Source organism: Lemur catta, chromosome 16, assembly GCF_020740605.2.
Source record: "Lemur catta isolate mLemCat1 chromosome 16, mLemCat1.pri, whole genome shotgun sequence".
In the NCBI taxonomy this organism is placed as follows: Eukaryota; Metazoa; Chordata; class Mammalia; order Primates; family Lemuridae; genus Lemur; species Lemur catta.
In genome coordinates this window covers 15075865-15097368 of record NC_059143.1, presented here as the reverse complement: position 1 = coordinate 15097368, position 21504 = coordinate 15075865, and the positions used below count along the sequence as shown (strand labels likewise).

The 21504-nt window shown below is 37.0% G+C and overlaps 2 protein-coding genes across 2 annotated transcripts in view; one reads left to right on the top strand and one right to left on the bottom strand.

The window, feature by feature from the left end:
• Nucleotides 1-1801: 1801 nt before the first annotated feature.
• The window catches only part of MIB1 (MIB E3 ubiquitin protein ligase 1), a 115399-nt gene continuing 95696 nt past the window's right edge, over nt 1802-21504 (bottom strand). Inside the window, exons 16-21 of the mRNA XM_045527999.1 lie at nt 20285-20466; nt 18007-18199; nt 14250-14328; nt 10468-10581; nt 8377-8477; nt 1802-2633 (exon numbers count right to left, since the gene is read on the bottom strand). Coding sequence (XP_045383955.1) covers nt 2493-2633; nt 8377-8477; nt 10468-10581; nt 14250-14328; nt 18007-18199; nt 20285-20466 — 810 coding nt within the window. The 3' untranslated portion in view covers nt 1802-2492. The remainder of the gene's footprint in view (nt 2634-8376; nt 8478-10467; nt 10582-14249; nt 14329-18006; nt 18200-20284; nt 20467-21504) is intronic.
• On the top strand, nt 4632-5896 carry LOC123621917 (glyceraldehyde-3-phosphate dehydrogenase-like). The gene has a single exon (XM_045528000.1). It carries the CDS (start codon nt 4687-4689, stop codon nt 5692-5694), a length of 1008 nt encoding a protein of 335 aa, XP_045383956.1. The 5' UTR covers nt 4632-4686; the 3' UTR covers nt 5695-5896.

The window sequence follows — 21504 nt, the reverse complement described above, 5'->3', positions numbered from 1 at the left end:
GAATAGTAAAAGCTCTTTTGAGGCACAGGATAAAGAGGTTTAGATAATGAGGAAGAAACACACCTAATTGGAAAAGTACTGCTAAGAGACATATATTAAGAGGTAGCATTCAGAGAGTTGGAGGAAAGTCACTTAAATGATTAAGTTCTTAATTTATTCTCTCTCACAAACCTAAAATAAATGTAAAATAACTTTTAGGTACTTGGAAACATGAATAGAGAAGTATTTTCTATTCATGAAACAAATTTTAAAGTGATACAAATACAGGAAATCCACAAGTGTTTAGCACTAAAATTATAGTGACTTTATGATTTCTATAATAGAATTTTATGTTATTATACTTCTATTATGAAGGAAATAATAAAACTAGTCTAGAAGATGATATTACCAATTAGGGTTATGAGTTTTAGCACTGCGGCTCAGAAGATAAATGAAAAGCATTTGTTTAAAGTAGAGCTGTAGACTACACAATACTCTGATTGGCCAAACTCCGCGAGAGTCAGCCAGGTGGCTCCCTCCTCACCAGGGGATCTAGTGGAAAAGAGATGGGTGGCCTATGGCATGGAAGAAAAGGGAAAACCTGACTTGCGCTGTTTTCAAATCTGCAAGAAGATAGTCTTGTTTGTGTCTTTATGTGAACATCATCTATCAGATGGTTCTGCCTTTTTACAACTTTAAAATAGTTTTAAAAATATAGCCTCAGTGGCCCCTCATTAGATAACTGAATAGAGTTAATATAAATTTTCAAATTTGAAATTTATAAAAAAATTTCTGTTCTAAATGGTAAGTTACTCAGCTAAACACTGATATGGAATTGTCAAGATGACAAAATCAGCCAGCAAAACTCCCCATGGCTTTAAGCAGGACTTCCAAAGGCAGCAGCAATTAAGCAGCCAGAAAGAACACAGTGTTTGTTATAAGGGCTGAAGACACTGTTACCTTAAATTTAGTTGTTGTATTATAGTAGAAAAACTGAAATAAGAAAAGCTAACCAGATTTAAAGGAGAAAAAAACTACAAAAGAAGATAACTATTTTTACTAGTAAGTTTATAAACAGTATATAGTAGATGCTATTATAAACAGCTGATATTTTTATAATCTAGCAGCAAAACACTTATTTATGTGTATATTTACCCCAGAGGCAACAAGATTACTCATTCAGAGGAGAGAAAATGATTAGGTATTCTAAAGTTGGTGTCAAAAAAAAAAAAAATCTACAGGTAATCAGACATATTTCTGTGCATGTCCTGGTCACACTTTCTATATTATGAGGTTAATTACTATGTCTTGGGTACTGTTGGCAGTTTAAATAATATCCTCATCTCTAGGTATAAAGAGAGACTGTTTTCTTTATAGTAAGACTTACTATCTGAGAAAAAGTGGAAGTAAGGCCTATAATGAAGGCAGAATCAGTAACACTGTCAGAATTAATTGATACAGAGAAAAAAAGATCGCTGTCTTTGGACAATGCATTATCCTTTGCAGATCAGCACACTAGAAAAGCTAAATAGAATCTCAGAGGTCCAAGCAGAGTAAGGTCATTTCACTGGTGAGATCAAGCCTAGGTAAGTAATCACAGGGAAAAGTGAACACTTTTCACAGATACTTTTTAAAATGCTGGCTGAACAAAACAGTTATCAGTTAATATTAATATCACTGACCATTAACAGTTACATGGTCAGTTAACAGGTACTCTTTTATTGTTTTCTTTTTCCCTTCAGTTGCCCACGATTGCTTATTTTCCCTTTTCATGTCTATCAGTAATTTTGAAACTGGTAATTTATTTTTCTTTTAAAATTGATGTGTACAAATCAGAAACTGGTAATTTGATTCAAGTTAAACAAGTTTCCTTTTGAATCTAGAAAATAAGCTAAATGCAAAGCCATTATACTCTTACTTTATGCATCCATTTACTCTAAAAATTGAGAAACAATCATGTGGATAACTTTCTGTTATCTCAAAACGAGAATCTTCCCTTCGATATTCCCTTAAACTATGCAGAGTGAGTAGTAGCATTATTGTTTACCATGTATGACATAAGGTTTGACTTGCCCCTTTCATTTGATGCATGACTTTTCAGAGTACCTGCATCGACTCACTGTGTAAGACCATGATAAACTGAAGGATAACTGATCATAGGCAAGTGTGTCTCTTTTGAGGTCCTACAAATTTATAAACTGTAAGAGAAAATACAATAAAAACAAAAATAATCAGGAGATCCTTAATGGTTTCCCTTAGAAGCTAAAAGTAAATTACATATGAATTACACAGATTTGATTTTCTAAATTTAAAAGAAAAAAGAAAACCCCAAAAAACACAATTTCAAACATTTCTGTAGAGTTTTTGTTCTAGTACATTTACAGTCTAATTACATTCTAGTAAAGAAACTATCATATTAGAAATTAATTCATTAGAACTTCCAACTAGCTGAAAAGCTTACTAAGATCTCATGACTAGATATTTTAGCTAACAAAACACACTGTGTTTCCTAGTTAATACAAAAGAATCCTTCGTTCAATAGCCTTGCGACAAATAGGACATTCGCTCATGCGGTCTCCACAAAGCTGGCATGTTCCGTGGCCACAGAGGAAAATCATATTCTTCAGACGATCCAAACACACAGGGCACATTGTCTGTAATGTGAGATAACAAAGTGATAAATGCTCAGGCACTTTATATTTTGAAAGTGACATAACCTGATGATTCTGTTATATCATTATTTTTCTTCTGTTGTCTTAGTCAATTGATGTGTACAAATCAGAAACTGGCAATTTGATTCAAGTTAAACAAGTTTTCTTTTGAATCTAGAAAATAAGCTAAATGCAAAGCCATTTATTTTGATGCTTTTGAAAATAATTTTTAAAAATGTTTAAATAAGTAAAATGCCATCTCTATAAAATAGAAATACTGGTACTGTCAGGATAGTAGGAAAGGTACTAAATAAAAAAAGCTATATAAAACCAAAGATAAAAACACCAAAACATAATAGGAAATGGATAAAAATAGCCCCATTCAGTTGATTCAGATTCTTTAGGTATTCACTGTTCTTTTTGTTTTTTTGAGACAGAGTCTCGCTCTGTTGCCCAGGGTAGAGTGCCGTGGTGTCAGCCAAGCTCACAGCAATCTCCAACTCCTGGGCTCAAGTAATCCTCCTGCCTCAGCCTCCCGAGTAGCTGGGACTACAGGCATGTGCCACCATGCCCAGATAATTTTTTCTATATATATATTTTTAGCTGTCCATATAATCTCTTTCTATTTTTAGTAGAGACGGGGTCTCACTCTCAATCAGGCTGGCCTCGAACTCCTGAGCTCGAGTGATCCACCCCACCCCACCCCCCGCCCCCACCTCAGCCTCAGCCTCCCAGAGTGCTAGGATTACAGGCATGAGCCACCTCGCCCAGCCACGGATGTTCTTGTATGAAAAGAACATGATGTATCAGCATATTGGGGGTGGGGGAGCAGTGCAGAGATGTAGTTAAGAACACATGCCAGGCACTATGCCTGATATGATACAGTCTCAGTCCTATTATCATTCCCACTTGGAAAATGAGGAAACCGAGGCTTAGTGGGGTTTAAAACCTTCCTCAAGGCAAGCCATACTGAGAACTTGGGTTGTGTGGCCCCAGACCTCTTCTCTTAGACATTGTGATACACTGCATCAATATCAATGTAGATTTCCTGAGTTAAAACCAATTAGCTTCTGTTACGCATTAATAAATGTAAATTTCATGAACTCAGAAGAATTTAGAAATATGTTAGGTGTACTTCTGTGGAAACACCCTAGGAAATCATATTTCTTCACAAAACACATTTTATAAAAACATATTTTGCCTTAATACATCATAATACTTCATCTGAATTATATCTTTCCCAAATAAGATGGAATAAACAGGAATGTCTAGATTAATAAACTAGGCCTGAAGCTTATTTGACAATGTAGTTACTGACCTTGACAATACCAGAGATCATTGTTTAAAAAAAAAAGAAATTGTGTTCTAAATTGTTAACCTCACTCCTCCAGAGTGAACTGTCATATTTATATATCTTAAAGTTTTGAGAAGCAAAGCTGTAGAAAATCATGCCTTTTTGGATTTTTAAAAAGCCAGGCCGGGCGCGGTGCCTCACGCCTGTAATCCTAGCACTCTGGGAGGCCGAGGCGGGCGGATTGCTGGAGCTCAGTTCGAGACCAGCCTGAGCAAGAGCAAGACCCCGTCTCTACTAAAAATAAAAAGAAAATTAGCTGGACAACTAAAATTATATATAGAAAAAATTAGCCGGGCATGGTGGTGCATGCCTGTAGTCCCAGCTGCTCGGGAGGCTGAGGCAGGAGGATTGCTTGAGCCCAGGAGTTGGAGGTTGCTGTGAGCTAGGCTGATGCCACGGCACTCTAGCCCGGGCAACAGAGCAAGATTCTGTCTCAAAAAAAAAAGAAAAAAAGCCAAACCAGCTTTTTAGTGCCATTAAAATACCTTTGTTTTTAATACATTTTCAATGTCCATGTAATTAATAACTCTTATTTCAAAAAGTAAACACATCTGTGCACTCTGTGTTAAATTACTTTGAGATTAATAAATCCTAATTAGCAAATGAAATTAATTTGTTAAAGAAACATTGTGGTGCTCTCTGGTCCTCCCGCTCTACAGACAGCCACATCTTGCGCAGCGCCAGCACCGTCTCCGAAACACCATGGTAAAAGTGAAGGCCGGAATAAACGGCTTTGGCCGTATTGGGCGCCTGGTCACCAGGGCTGCTTTGAACTCTGGCAAAGTGGATATTGTCGCCATCAATGACCCCTTCATTGACCTCAACTACATGGTCTACATGTTCCAGTACGACTCCACCCACGGCAAGTTCCATGGCATGGTCAAGGCAGAGAACGGGAAGCTTGTCATCAATGGCCATCCCATAACCATCTTCCAGGAGCGAGATCCCACCAAAATCAAATGGGGTGAAGCGGGTGCTGATTACATTGTGGAGTCCACTGGCGTCTTCACCACCCTGGAGAAGGCCGGGGCTCACCTAGATGGGGGTGCCAAAAGGGTCATCATCTCTGCCCCCTCTGCTGACGCCCCCATGTTTGTGATGGGCGTGAACCAGGACAAGTACCAAAACAACCTCACCATCGTCAGCAATGCCTCCTGCACCACCAACTGCTTAGCTCCCCTGGCCAAGGTCATCCATGACAACTCTGGCATAGTGGAGGGACTTATGACCACAGTCCATGCCGTCACCGCCACCCAGAAGACCGCGGATGGCCCCTCTGGGAAAATGTGGTGTGATGGCCGTGGGGCTCTCCAGAACATCATCCCTGCGTTGACTGGTGCGGCCATGGCTGTGGGCAAGGTCATCCCTGAGCTGAACGGGAAGCTCACTGGCATGGCCTTCTGCATCCCCACTGCCAACGTGTCGGTGGTGGACCTGACCTGCCGTCCGGAGAAGCCAGCCAGGTATGACGACATCAAGAAGGTGGTGAAGCAGGCGGCGGATGGCCCCCTCAAGGGCATCCTGGGCTACACTGAGCACCAGGTTGTCTCCTCCGACTTCAACAGTGACACCCACTCTTCCACCTTTGATGCTGGGGCTGGCATCGCCCTCAACGACCACTTTGTAAAGCTCATTGCTTGGTATGACAATGAATTTGGCTACAGCAACAGGGTGGTGGACCTCATGGCCCACATGGCCACCAAGGAGTAAGAGCCCTGGATCACCAGCCCCAGCCAGAGCACAGAGGAAGAGAGAGGCCTCAGCTGCTGGGGTGTCCCTGCCTGCTCAGTCCCCACCTCACTGAGAATCTCCCCTCCTCAAGACACAGCTTCCACGCCAGAGCCCCTGAAGCATGGGAGGGGCCTAGGGAGCCCCACCTTGTCATGTACCATCAATAAAGTTCCCTGTACTCGGCAAAAAAAAAAAAAAAAAAAAGAAAGAAACATTGTGGTAACAGATTGGAGATTTAAATGAAGAGAGTTATTCAGATGTTTTCTCTGGTTTTCTTGATAACCTTGAAGGAGGTCCCTACAAGAAATCCCATCATACCTCGGAAAATGACTTTTTAGTGATAGAATACGGTGATGAGGGTTATTTAAGGAAGAATAAACTTTTCTGGAATGCTAAACTTTGGCTATAATAGAGCTGAATTATTCTTTTAGGACCTATAATAGGGTCCAATAAGTGTCATCATTTATTATAAGAACAATTTAAATTTATAATTAGGAGATAAAATGCTTTTCACAAAAGATATGTTAAAAAATCAGATTTATCTTTCTATAATTGTCTTATGGGAAAGGAACCAAAATGCTAAGAGCTTCAAAATTTTAAAAACATTTTATTTTATATTAGAATGAGCCCAAAATGTTCCCAGCTACATTAAGAACCTTTAAATTCATATTTACTTATTCACTCTGTAACACATATTGCTAGGTGCTAGATTTCAAAAGAAAAACTGGCCTAAGAGGGAGGGGGAAAAAAAAAAGAAAAACTGGCCTAATCATGGAGTCTCCATCTTTTCAGATGGGTATTTAAATGCCTAACAAATACATACACATATATTCAATTCGAAATTAGTTATCACAGGGGTTATTAGTTACCCTGGGTCACTATCTATTGGCTATGTTATTTTCTTATAAATTCAGATAGAAAACACAGGAGTGATAACTCTTTTACTGATGTGATTGTCAAGCTAAAGAAATGACACCCCTACTGCTGAGACCTTTGAATCAGATTTAGTCACAGGGTCAAAGTGGTAAGGTATGGCAAAAAAAAAAAATTCTTTTTTTTTTTTTTTGAGACAGAGGCTCACTCTTGCCCGGGTTAGAGTGCCATGGGGTCGGCCTAGCTCACAGCAACCTCAAACTCCCAGGCTCAAGCAATCCTCCTCTCTCAGACTCCCAAATAGCTGGGACTACAGGCGTACACTACCATGCCCGGCTAGTTTTTCTATTTTTAGTAGAGACAGGGTCTTGCTCTTGCTCAGGCTGGTCTTGAACTCCTGACCTCAAGCCATCCTCCCCCATCAGCCTCCCAGAGTGCTAGGATTACAGGCATGAGCCACCTGCACCCAGCTAAGACTCGCTTTCTTATTTAACATATATTAATACCTACAAGTTTATCTAATTTATCTTGTTGCTTTTATCAAATATTGAGTAGATAGAAAGGATTACTTTTTTTGACATAGGATGTAAAGAACATAACCAATACCCAGTTTAAAGTATGGAATGCTACTCTTATTTTTGAAGCCCGTTAAGTAAATCCTCCCCAAGCCCTTCTCCCTAGCCCCCACTGATAATCACTATTGCGAATTTTGCATTATCTTTCTCTTGCTTTATATGGGGGGGGTGTCACACAGATTTTTCCTTTCTATTAAAGTGCCACACATATATAGAAATATGCACAAATCATAAGTATACAGTTTAATAAAAGTTCACAAACTGATCAAACTCATGTAACTGGTCCTCATATCAAGAAATGGAGCATTAACACTCTAGAAACTTCTTTGTCTCTCTTTCCAGCCATCCCTGTCAAGAATACCTCTATCTTTGACTCTTAACACCATCTCTATGGTATTTTTCTAAGTTTGTGTTCCCAAGCAATATCCTGCTTTAGTTTTATTAGATAATAGCAAACTATTTTCCAAAGTGTTTTTACTAATATATATTTACCATCAGCAGTGTATGAGTTATGGCTGCTAAATATTTTGCCTAATACTTGATACCAACAGTCTTTAACATTTTCCTCAATCTAGTAGGTTTGAAAAGGCACTTCATTGTGGTTTCAATTTTCATGTCCTGATCACTAATATGGCTGAGCATTTTTCTCCTATTTACTGGTCATGTGTGTTACCTATTTTGGAAAGTACTTGATTAAACCTTCTAATCAGATATTAGTCATTGCAAATATTCAAGTAATATAAGTGATACATTAAGATAAACCACACTTGATACAGAAAACACTAATAGTGTTTTTTTTGTTTGTTTGTTTTTTGAGACAGAGTCTCACTCTATTGCCCAGGCTAGAGTGCCGTGGCGTCAGCCTAGCTCACAGCAACCTCAAACTCCTGGGCTCAAGCAATCCTCCTGCCTCAGCCTCCCGAGTAGCTGGGACTACAGGCATGTGCCATCATGCCCAGCTAATTTTTTCTATATATATTTTTAGGTGTCCATATAATTTCTTTCTATTTTTAGTAGAGACAGGGTCTCATTCTTGCTCAGGCTGGTCTCGAACTCCTGAGCTCCAACAATCCACCTGCTTCGGCCTCCCAGAGTGCTAGGATTACAGGCATGAGCCCCCTCGCCCGGCCCACTAATAGTGTTTTCTAGAAAAATAGTAGTTTCACAGAAAAATATTGAGTGCAATCAACGTTTAACATGAAATCATTATTACCTGCTCTTTAATGTCTTGTAACTGCTGCTGTAACTTCTGCACATCTGCATTGACATTGGTATTATCCTTGTCTTTTTGTAAGACTGGAATATTCCCACTAGCTATAATCATAGAAAAAAAATTTTTCCGTTATTACAGTTTTGACATAATGACTTTTTATTTCTAAAATTATTACTCTTTTATTAAAAACACAAAACTATTATCAGAATCCTCGTCAAAACAGTTTTTCACACTTGGACAACAACAGATATAGTAGTGACATTCATGGTATACTCTTTCATCTATAATCCTCAAAAAGAAATACGTTTGCATGTTAATTTCTAATTATACTTGAACTCAGCTAGAGCATAATTCACACACAGACTTTTGGGTTTTGCAAGGTTCCACTTGCTTCCTTTGGAAAGCTCACAAATACATTTTATGCTTGTTTTCTCTGCTCCTGTGTCATACATACCCAAAAATGTAGCCAGCAGGGTTCTGGCCAGTTTGGGCAGCAATAATTATCTTAAAGCCTCTAAGAAGATTTTTTTGAGGACACACAAAAAAACTAGCCTCCTTCCTTTATGCCCAAATTTCCTTGTTGTTACTGATCCGAGATGAGGAACTCAAGAAAGGCCATGAGGCCGGGCGCGGTGGCTCACGCCTGTAATCCTAGCACTCTGGGAGGCCGAGGCGGGTGGATCGCTCAAGGTCAGGAGTTCGAGACCAGCCTGAGCGAGACCCCGTCTCTACTAAAAATAGAAAGGAATGATTTGGACAGCTAAAAATATATATAGAAAAAATTAGCCGGGCATGGTGGCGCATGCCTGTAGTCCCAGCTACTCGGGAGGTTGAGGCAGTAGGATCACTTAAGCCCAGGAGTTTGAGGTTGCTGTGAGCTAGGCTGATGCCACGGCACTCACTCTAGCCTGGGCAACAAAGTGAGACTCTGTCTCAAAAAAAAAAAAAAAAAAAAAAAAAAAAAAAGAAAGGCCATGATCAGTAGTCTGCAAAAATGGACAGATACCTTTTATTTTATTTATCCTACTCTCTAGATTCTTGGTCTTTTATTTTTGTTCTAGTTAATCTGTCCCTGAGATTTTTATTCTGCTCTACTTGTGACAAAGACAAAAGCCTTGGGCAGAAGCTGCTACACTAACATTCTTTCTCATCTGTTCATAAAATGTTCATAAAACAAAGAAATCAAAGATACCATCTAGTGCAAAGAAATATCTACTGCAAAGACAAAAAAATTTTGAAACAGCTGTACTACTGAAAAAGTTTAAAGTAAATATTTTTCATCTTTCCACTTACTTACTGGGTTACACTTCTGTTTACCTACAGTTACTCTGTCACAAATAATTACTATACCATAAAATACTTAAATGAAACAGGTAAACATGCTACATAAAGGTTAATACTTTTGTAAACTGAAATATATTTAGCAATATGATGTCCCCCCAAAATACACTAAATCTCATCTTAAAAAGAGAAAGCAAATTTTCTTTCAGAACATATATTCTTTTTTTTTTTTTTTTTTTTGAGACAGAGTCTCGCTCTTTTTGCCCTGGCTAGTGTGCCGTGGCATCAGCCTAGCTCACAGCAACCTCAAACTCCTGGGCTTAAGCAATCCTTCTGCCTCAGCCTCCCGAGTAGCTGGGACTACAGGCATATGCCACCATGCCCGGCTAATTTTTTTCTATATATATTTTTAGCTGTCCAGATAATTTCTTTCTATTTTTAGTAGAGATGGAGTCTCGCTCTTGCTCAGGCTGGTCTCGCAAGTGATCCTCCTGTCTCAGCCTCCCAGAGTGCTAGGATTACAGGCGTGAGCCACCATACGCACCCAGCCAAGAACATATATTCTTTATACTATACATAAAGGTTTCTCAAAAGACTAATGTTTAAAGTTCTATAATCATATCACACACTAGAAAAAATATTTCAGGTGCTTGTAAGGTAAAAAGAGCACCAAAAAACCATACCTGTTGCATATGTCTCTGCATCCAACTCAGTTTTATAAGGCAACAGTGTATTACAAATAAGAAGAGATGTTCATGAAAGTCCCAACAAGAAAGCAAAGAAAGAAAATGCTTAAGAAAATTCACTTACAGATATCATCAGTGGCATCTTCCGAACTTTTCCCTCCACAGCACATAATGAAAGGTACTCTTCGTTCAACTACTGCCCGACATTGCACACACTTTTTCATCAGGCTAGCACAGTCTGCAAAATAGTAACACATACACTTCTTACAAGAAAGAACATGAATAAGAGTGTTGCCTTTCTCTGCTAAATTTTAGGATTTAAACTTCGTACAGAAATAAACATTAAACCAGTTATATCAATATACAATTCAAATTCCTTAAAATGTCATCAACCTGAGTGTTCTCCATCAGTAGCCTCTGGAACACAGAGCACATCATTATGAAAATAATGACATTTTCTAATGCAGTTGAATAAATAGTGAAATTTGTTTTTTTTTTAATAAGTAACATAATAAATATTTCAACATCTTAAGGCTTGAGAATAAAGGAGGGAGAAACGCTTGACAAATTTCAACTAATACTAGAATTGCTTGCTTAAATGATAATTTTCTAAAAATATTTTCTATTGTAAATGGTTTATCTCTCAAATTCCTAAAATATGGTGAACAATTCTTTTTTTTTTTTTAACTATTTATTTTTTAAAAGGCTGGTCAAGTGGAGCAGTGGGAGTGGAGAAGAAACAAAGGAATCTGTAACTGGTTGTGATCAATTAGTTGTAAACACCACTGCGCTCAGACCAACTGTGGTGAACAATTCTTTTCCCTCTCCTTCTATCACACTGATGCAGTGTAACTGATGCAAGGAAATTGTTTAGTGATTACTTTTTTAATGTAGCAGTTCAGGAAAAAATATTTAAAATTTTTCATAATGGACTACCTAACAGTTAATTTGAAAAGACTATCAGTAACATTTCAGTACAGTGCTTTCTCATGCCAAAAAGAAATATCTAGGCACAATTGTATTTGTGGATTGTTAATACTACCACCTTACAAATAAACTTGTTAATTAATTATAAAATAACACAATAATTCAACATAGCCTTTCACATTAACATTTATTATGAAAGTCTACTTAATACCTTAGCTTATGCACCAAGAGTCTTTCACTTTTTGGCTCATTTCAAAAACAGAAAAAATAATGAAAACCCATGGCACAATATCAGGGGTAACTTATGACAAAATGCTAAACTTTAACAAAGCACAGAATGGTTATCAAGGCCAACCTCATGCCAAAGCCTAAATAAACATAAATGGGTCTGATGCTTGGTTATGTAAGATGCACTAGGTAGGAGCTAATGCTAGCAGAAATCTGGTTCAGAATTTGTCTTCAATGTGAGGGCAGATTTCTTCTTAAATTTAAAGGATTAATTTAATTGCCTAAATACATAATATATAACTACAATTATCTAAAATTCTTATAATTGTTAAATTTAGTTATCATATTATTTCTATAAAATATTTCTTCAGCTCTTCCAAAAGGAATATAATCTCTCTTTCCTTTGACCTATCAAGGCACTTTAAACTCTTCAAGGTTCCAACATTCTGCCTGACATTACTGTGATGTGGATACTAGACTAACTACTACTCTCTGTATACTCCTTGGGAAAGGAACATTTTCCATTTCAATTTCATCTTCCCCAGCAAATAAATGTTTAAGAAACATCTATAAAATGGAGAAAACCATCTACTTCTTAGGATTGTCCTGAAGATAAATGAGGAAATATTCAAAAAGAGATTAAAATGTCTGGTACGGAGTGTTAAGAGCTCAAAAAGAGTCAGCCATTGCTCTTGTTACATTTTAAGGCAAAAAATGTGTAAAAAACTTTGAAAGCTCCTGGGGAAAATATTGCATTAAGGCTTTAAAATCTGTATCATCAACTAGCAAATATAATCATCTTTCAAGTCTCATGTTGGTATCACTTTGGTCAGTGATAGTGGTCAACAAACTATCATCTGTGGGCCAAATCTGACCTATAGTCTGTTTTCATAAATAAGGTTTCATTTGAACAGAGTCATGCCCACTCATTTACATATTTTCCATGGTTGGTTTTGTACTACAGTGTCCAAGTTGAGTAGTTAAAGAGTTAAGTGGGTACTACAGAAACCATGTGGCCTACAAAACCAAAAATATTTACTATTTGACCTTTTAAGAAAGTCTGTCAACCTCTGGCCTATGAAAACTTAAGGTTCCTAAGCCCTTTTTACCTAAGACAGAGAGAATTCTCTATGTGTCCTTTTGATAGTTGGTAATAGCCACTTTATCAGTCTTAGCTAAACAAAAATAGTTACTTGGGGCAGAATGCTACAGCAGAAAATCTTGACCCTTTCTTTAGCTGACCAGCTATAAGCAAATCTATGCCAATGAGATTAAATGATCATATATCATTTGTATGTTATTCTAGTCAGATAATATATATATATTTTTTTTTATTTTTATTATTATTTTTTTTTGAGACAGAGTCTCACTGTGTTGCCCCGGCTAGAGTGAGTGCTGTGGCGTCAGCCTAGCTCACAGCAACCTCAAACTCCTGGGCTTACGCGATCCTGCTACCTCAACCTCCCGAGTAGCTGGGACTACAGGCATGCGCCACCATGCCCGGCTAATTTTTTTTCTATGCATATTTTAGTTGGCCAGATAATTTCTTTCTATTTTTAGTAGAGATGGGGTCTCGCTCTTGCTCAGGCTGGTCTCAAACTCCTGACCTCAAGCGATCCACCCGCCTCGGCCTCCCAGAGTGCTAGGATTACAGGCGTGAGCCACCGCGCCCGGCCCAGATAATATATTAAAAGTTAATACCAGCCCAGGCACGATGGCTCATGCCTGTAATCCTAGCACTCTGGGAGGCCAAGGCAGGAGGATTGCTTTAGGTGAGGAGTTCGAGACCAGCCTGAGCCAGAGCAAGACCCCATCTCTACTAAAAATAGAAAAAATTAGCCAGGCCTGGTGGCGTGCACCTGTAGTCACAGCTACTAGGGAAGCTGAGGCAAGCAATTGCTTGAGCCCAGGAGTTTGAGGCTGCTGTGAGCTAGGCTAATGCCACGGCACTCTAGTCCGAGGGACAGAGTGAGACTCTGTCTCAAAAAAAAAAACAAAAAAAAAAGATCAATACTTACTGACTGAACTATCTAATAACAGGAAACACCGTGCTTTACATTGGGCCCATTTTAAAAAAATGTGTAAGTTGTTAAACTTGTTTAAAATCTTTCATCAACAAAATGAAAAAAAGCAAAGGGAAGAGAATACTAAACAGTGTATGAACTTGAACAAGAGAAATATAGAAAGCAAAGGCCTTCAAGAGAATATGTTTAAGAGAAATTTTAAAACATCTCTTAAATTTTAATAATGTCCTCATAAAGAAAAGATTTCTATAAGCTCTCTTGACATAAAGGCTAATGGAAGGCCAGAATTTACAGCCCTAAATGTTTGCCATGGATTCTTCATAGTGGGGAAAGTACGCAAGAGAGGCAATATTAAGGTGAAGACTAATGAAGATGTGCTAATTTTATATATGAAAAAAGACTACACTAAATGTTTAAATATTCATTTTTGGAAATAAATTTCTATTGTGTGCAAAGAGAGATCATTTTGTGCTAACATAACTAAAGTCAAAATCCAAGGTGGCAGAACACAGCATATTCAGTCTTCTGTAATGCTCAGCTCATAAAGGGAAACAGCTGACATTCTAGTACAGAGAAAGAAACGGAAGGTACTAGAGAGCCCACCAACTTTTTTGTTTGTAAATTATCCAAAAAGCAAAAATACAAACACAAAACCTAAAAGATAATAACTTTCATTTTGTTTCCATTTTTATAATAATACCCAGGAAGTTTTGTATAAACTACTTACTCTCACAAGCACACATGTGTCCGCAGGGTTGAAAAAGAACAGCTGCTTTCTTGTCAGAGCATACCACACATTCTTCAATCTACGTACAGTAAAAGAGGTTACAGCACAGAGTGAACATCTACAAATCTAGTCAGTATAACAGATTTTATATCCAATGTATTTGCTCTATAAGGAAACACTTTAAGCACAGAGAAATTTAATGCACCCTTTTCCCTTGTCTTCTACCCTCCTGGTTACTCATTTTCACATCTTTATATATCCTAGCACAACAGGCACTATTTCCACGTCAATCTCCCTACCTGTCCTAAAAGAACAGTACAGAAAAACTCAATTTCCTCTGAGGTCATGGAAACCAGGTTAGACTTCAAGTTTTTTTTCCAAAAACTACTTTTGAGAAGGAATTAAAAAGACAATGAACAAATAAAAAAGTTAGAAAACTCAAATGACCAAGAGAAGACAGATTTCTAATATTAATAAAAATCTAGCCAGATTACTAAAGTCCAAGAGGGATTTTTCTGTTTACACACATTTAAAGAACTCTACCTATTAATAGAAGCACCTTTTTTCAGTACCTGGTCAATTCCCATGCTGCCTGAAGCCATAAGATTTGGGCTGTTCTTTCTCCCTAAACTCTAAAGCCACAAGTCTTCTACGACCTGTGCATAATTTTCCCTCAATTTTACCTCCTCTACATCTCCACTTAATCTGAGTTTTAAGCATGTAACTATTAATCTTGGCTCTTGCCCTTGGCTTCACAGCTGTCTTTCACCTGTTCTCCCCCCTCCTAACACACAATCACATTTAGCCCTCTCATATCATGTAATATTACTGTCCAAAAATGACAACAACCACTCACCTATAATGCCACCTAAACAACCAAATATTGCATGCTCTCTCTCTATGGACTTCCCCAACTTATACTTCAGTATGTACATAGAATTTGCATAATCGTAGCAACAGTGGAAAGCGGTAAAACATGGTTGGTCAAGACTAGTGTTTCTAGATTCAAAATATACGTCCAAAACTAACAAATTATCTAACATTGTTGAGACACTGTTTGTTTGTTTTTTTATCTGAATGACTAAGAAAAATTCTTCACAGGGTGATTAAGAGTAAATCAGATATTATGCATCAAGTTGTGCTGGTTTTTTAAATGATTCCCAATGCATTTGTTTGTGCACCTGAATTGTTTTCAAAGAAGTTAAAATAATGTAGCAAATTGATCTAACAATCATCTACTTATTCATTCCTCTATTATTAAAAAAAACTTTGTGGCCATGACTGTTCTCCTCCTTCTGGATTATCTCCTCAGGTGATACTGCCAGGAGTAGAATTACTAAATCAAGTCACGTTGTGGTAATGGTGTGTATATATATAGTCAGGATAGTCTCCGAGCTTCCAGCAGTGTTTGGAAAGCCCGTTTCCTAATTTCCTCGCTAGCATTTTTTTTTTAAATTTACCTTTACTAATCTGACAGGAATAGTTCATCTTAATATGTAATTTTTTATTTGTATTTCTCTAATTGCTAAAGAGACTAAGCTTGTTTATTCTCCCACCCTCCAAATACTGTATTTTTTTTCTTCAATGAAGACGTTCATTACCCTTTAACCACTTGGGGTCACTATTTCTTTATAGTCAAAAGCTCAGCAAGCAACCTGGCAAATCTGTTGGGTGGGTGGGTATGTTAATTTTTGTACTTTTCTAAAGGTTTGAAATTTTCATAATTTAAAAAATAAATTGCAAGCCAATTAATTCTTGGAATAACTGTATTCAGAAGGTCTGAAAAAGAATGACAGCATATTCTTTCCTCTCTACCTCCCTGTTCCATCAACCCTCCCTTGTAGACATTGTTCTTAATTTTATCTGTGCATCACAACACAGTGAGAAAAGAACAAGGGCTTAAGAATTTAGAGACCTGCGTTCAAGAACCAGCTGTCAGTGTACTTCTTTGAGCTTTAGCTTATATAAGGGCCATTTCATATCTGAGACTCTGCTTTTGACAACCTGGGCGCTGAACTATTCAGTTTACATCTTTTAAAGCACCTATAACATCCTATATAGCAAAGTAGCTTTTAAATTACGTCATAGCTTGCCAACAGATTATAAATTTTAGCAGTTAATTATCATATACATCTTTGTCTTGACTAGGAAACAGGTACTCAATAAAGGTTTGCTGAAATAGGGTTTAATCTAACAAAAAGTTTTGAGCACAACAGGAGAAAACACAGACCGATCTAAAAACAAGAGAATGACTTAAATTTTTATTCTCTCATATTCTTTCCCAAACTGTCACTTTATTGTAAGCAGGTACCTAAAGAAAATTATAAATACCAAGTAGACTAATCCACATTAATTTACTAAGCAGGACTGATACCAATTTTAATACATATGAAATATCAACATAGTGCCTGGCATAAAGTAAGTGCTGTTAGCTCACCCTCCTTACCTTTATAAATTAAGTAACTAACTGCACACATACTAGCACTCCAGTGTCTCCTACCAAAAATAATTTCCTTGTGCTTTTTCCTATGCCAAATTTTTACCAAAGGTATATTCATGTGGATCATAAAAACCATCCAGGCTTAGAAGGTTGAAAGTGTACAAAGCACGGGCAAGATAACACCTTTTAAGTCACTGCCAGCTAATTTATTATGAGAATTAGCACCAGCTCTTTTCTAATTAACGATGGCTAATGAAATGCCAAGAGAAAAATGAAGAGAATAAAAAGGGAATGGAAAAAGTGTACATACTTCATAAGTTTATACTTCAACATATTTCTTCGGTTTAAACTACTCACCTTGAGAAAAACACTTGTAAGAGAATCAAACCTCATGTTACTTATACACACGCGTGCACACACACACACACACACACACACACACAAGTAAGGAAAAACTAAAAAAAAAAAAATCAATTATTTCAGTAAACCAAAATGAGTAAAATGGTACAGCTATAATAAAGCACTAAGATACATTGCAAAAGAATAAAACCAGAAACCCAGAAAAGAATAATACTTCTCAAAAAGCAAAAGGATTCAGGAAGAGATAAACAGTTCAGAGCGGATAAAGAATTTGGTCATCACTAATTACAGGAGGACAAAACTTTATTTGCCTCCAGGTGAGACATAATATGAAGTACCAATGCACCATCTGTAAAGTTTTCTTGCCAAAAAATGTTAAGCTGACCCTAACCAAGCCATTACACCACACTTCCAGTTTATAGGAAACAGTGAGAGTAGAGAAACAAGTTGAACACTATGATAAAACAATCAAACAAATCTAGAATGTATGATATTCTACAAAAAAAAAGAACTAGTGTTTTTACAAAAATGAATACAAAACTCAAAAAAAGTATGATATACAAGTAACTACAATACAAAATAGAATTAAATGTACCTACGGTTATAGCAGGCTTTGAAAGCAAAACAACAGGTAACTTTTATTTTTAGCTATTATACTTTAGAAGGAAACACATAAGGGCTAGAAAAAAACATTCCTTCAAGTAATAGTAATATTGAATACAGATAATAATGAACTTGGCAAATAAATACATTAATAAGACTGTAAACCAGCAACAAATTCAGAAATTCTGAATTGATCTCTTAATAAATGTATAAATTATATATTCCTATATTTAAATCATTGGTTGGAAGAACAAAATTAAACAGACTTATGATGTCATATAAGCTTATTTATCATTCATTATAGTCTCAAAAAACTTCATAAAATAATAAAATACTATGTTAAAAGCATATTACCTTTGTCCTGGATTGAACCTGTTCTTTACAGATGAGGCATTTCTTGACTCGTGGAGAACATAAAGAACAGGTAGCAATATGTCCACATGGGCCAAAAAGAGTATCTCTCTTCATATCTGAGCACACCATACACTCTTCTAAGGTTTCAGAATCATTACTAATCATAGAAGGACTTCGAGAACCCACTTGACCACTAATAAAAGAAAATATTTCATATCAAATCTATCAAAGTATTTCTACTAAAAATTCATTGTTTTAAAATACATCTAGAATATCATTAGTATACAAAAAATAATTTTACTTATGTTAAAAAATTAAGCTTTAACAACTGTGTATGAAACATTGTATACTATATTTTTCTACTTATATACACCTCTGCATCTTTAATGTACTTCTAGCCCAATTCAAACTTCAAATTGAAAAAACCCGTCACCCAGTGGAAAAGAGTGAATCTTTTAACAAAGAAATCAAAAACAGTCATAAAAAATAATTTAACATAATCAAAATTTAACTCAGAACCTGTTCTAGCTACATAGAACCAGTAGACAAAGAAAGGCATAGGAATAAAACAAAAATCCTAACTTGCAATCATGTTAGGTATTCTAACTAAAGATAGAACAAAGGCATCATCAGAGTTCACAACAGGTAAAGCACTTTGGAAAATACGACACTTCAGCTGCTGTTTTGACATTTCTTTGAGTGTGTCCTTAAGAAGCATAAAAAGTTCTATTATAGAAAAAGAGAATGAATCTATAAATACATAGCTATAAGGCTCATACGACCAAACTACAGCTTCAGAAAAAAGATACAGTTTCTACCACAATCCTCAGAAACTCATGAACACACAAACACACACACACAGAGGCTCCATCTTATATCCCTGCAGTCCCCCACCCTCAGTCCACCATCTGTTAGGGACCAGACCACAGAGCTCTGCCCCACTCTCTGTCTCCATCAGTGGGAAAATTGGGGGGTACAGAGCAAGAGGTGAGCAGCAAAGCTTCATCTGTATTTACAGCCACTTCCCTCACATTGCTCATATCGTGGCCTGAGCTCCTCCTCATCACCGCCCCCCCACCCCCGCCGTGGAAAAACTGTCTTCCATGAAACTGGTCCCTGGTACCAAAAAGGCTGAGGACTGCTGTTATACTCCATTGTTAAAAGTTATTTGCAGTAATCATAGTGCCCTGTATCTGTATCTTTATAAATGCATTGTCTTTTTCTTTTTTGTATGTTTCCTGTAATAGAATTTTATCCTCTTTAAGGATACACTTAACGAAATGTACATACCTCATTATATTAATTTCATCTATAATACAACTCTATGCACAAATTCCAAAACTACACATAAATTATAAGAGAGGCAAGAGAACACAAAGGTCAAGGAACAGGTACCAAAACGTTCAGTGACAAGAACCAGGTAATAAGGGCAGTAATAATTGCACAGCACTGCTCAGACAAAAAAGTAATGAGATGCGTACCTGTTGGTATGTCTATAATACCGCATAATAAGGAAATCAGTTATGTCTTAAATAATAATTAAATCATTAACATGTTTATTATCAGAAAAAGAGACAAATGTGAAATGATCATTTTTTAAAAAAACACCACCAGGAATTGGTTCATTCATTTGTTCATTCTGTCAATCCTTCGTTGATACTTATTGAGCATGTCAGGTACTGTGCAGGGTGCTAGAATTATTACAGAATTTGTGTGAGATATACCCTGTTCATGGAGTATAAACTGCCTCTCTTAGGAAGATTCTATTAAAACTTTAAATACAGAGCTGAGTGCAGTGACACACACACATGTAGTCCCAGCTACTTGGGAGGCTGAGATGGGAGGATTGCTTAAGCCCAAGAGTTTGAGTCCAGCCTGGGCCACCACAGCAAGATTCATCTCTAAAAAAATTAAATAAATAAAATAAAAAACAAGTAAAAATTTAAATATATATAACATTAATCACAGTATTTTTACTGTCAGACTTTTTCTTATAAATTCCTCTCTAACACGCAGCAGTACTAGGAGAATAGACTAGTTTAGAAAAGTTTCTTGGAACTTATTAAGCATAAAGCACTGCACTTAATAATGTGAAGAACACAACATAAAATAAGAGATATGCTGCCTGCAGGAAAACTTTCAGGGAATAAAGGGTCAACACAAAGATACAGAAAGAGCAAAGACAAAGACATTTTCAAGTAGTCAAGTCCTCCATTATGAAACTGCATGATGCTTTCTGTACAGAATATTAAGTTTTATGATAATAAATAATACAAACCTGACTTTTTCCTTATGACACTTTGCCAGTGCTTTGCAGAGACTTGGATCAGGACAGAGATCAAGTGGCGATTGACCCTTCTTATTTCGAATGCTAAGGTCAGCGCCATTGGCTGCCAAGAAACAGGCAATAGATGCTGCACTCTTCTTCTCTGCCCCCTGGGTACCAAGTCCCATTATTAACTGAAATCAAATGAAAAGAGTCAATTTTCCCTTTAGGAATCTGCTATCAATTCTTTCCACCGTGTGTGTGTGTGTGTGTGTGTGCGTGTGCGTGTGCGTGTGTGTGCGTGTGTGCGTGCGTGCGTGCGTGCGTGCGCTGAATGCTTATGAGTTTCAGTCCTAATGTCCCCTCCCCCTTTTCTCCCCACTCTCAATTTTCTCTGATCTATACTGAGGAGGGACCCATTTTCCAGTTGCAGAAGTGGACCAAACATAGCCCAGACCAACCAGGTATCTATCTGACCTATATGACTAGTTCAGGGAGGGACATATAACCCAAGTCAAGTCAATTTAGGCCAATAAAACTCAAGAGCAGGACTTCAGATTGAGAGATTAAAGAAATAGCAGTCTTTTCTAATCAATTTGGCTCTGGAGCTGCTAGCAATTAACTTGAAATAATGACAGGAGAGACAACTGAGAATACAACCAATACCTAGGAATTGAGCCAAGAAATGGGGAATGAGACAAATCAGGTTCTGATAATACCATCTGAGCTACTGATTCAAACATTGTATCCAAAAATAGTCACAATAACTGTTAACATTTATTGAGCGTCTAAAATGGACCAGGTATTATTTTTCTTCTTTTTTAATGCAATTCTCCCTTCTCATAGAACCAAGTATTACTTTAAGCACTTTCCATAATCTTTACAATAACCTTATGAAGGTAGGTACTCCCCTCCCCCTATTTTAAAATGAGACATAAGGAAATGTGAAGGACTTAGAATAAACAAACAACTTTGAAAAAACAGTAAGAATACTGGAGGACTTACACTACCTGACTTTAACACTTATTATACAACTACAGTAAGTAAGAGAGTGGGGTTGGTATCACATCACTAAAAACAAAGACCAATAGAACAGAATACAGGATCCAGAAAGAGACTTTCACATATACGGTTAACTGATTTTGGATAAAAGTACACAGGCAGTTCAGTAGAAAAAGATGGGCTTTTCGACAATTGGTGCCAGAACAACTGGATATTCACAAGTAAGAAAA

What these genes read in the sequence shown, in the direction of transcription:
- LOC123621917 (XM_045528000.1), top strand. Translation starts at nt 4,687, where the DNA reads ATGGTAAAAGTGAAGGCCGGAATAAACGGCTTTGGCCGTATTGGGCGC.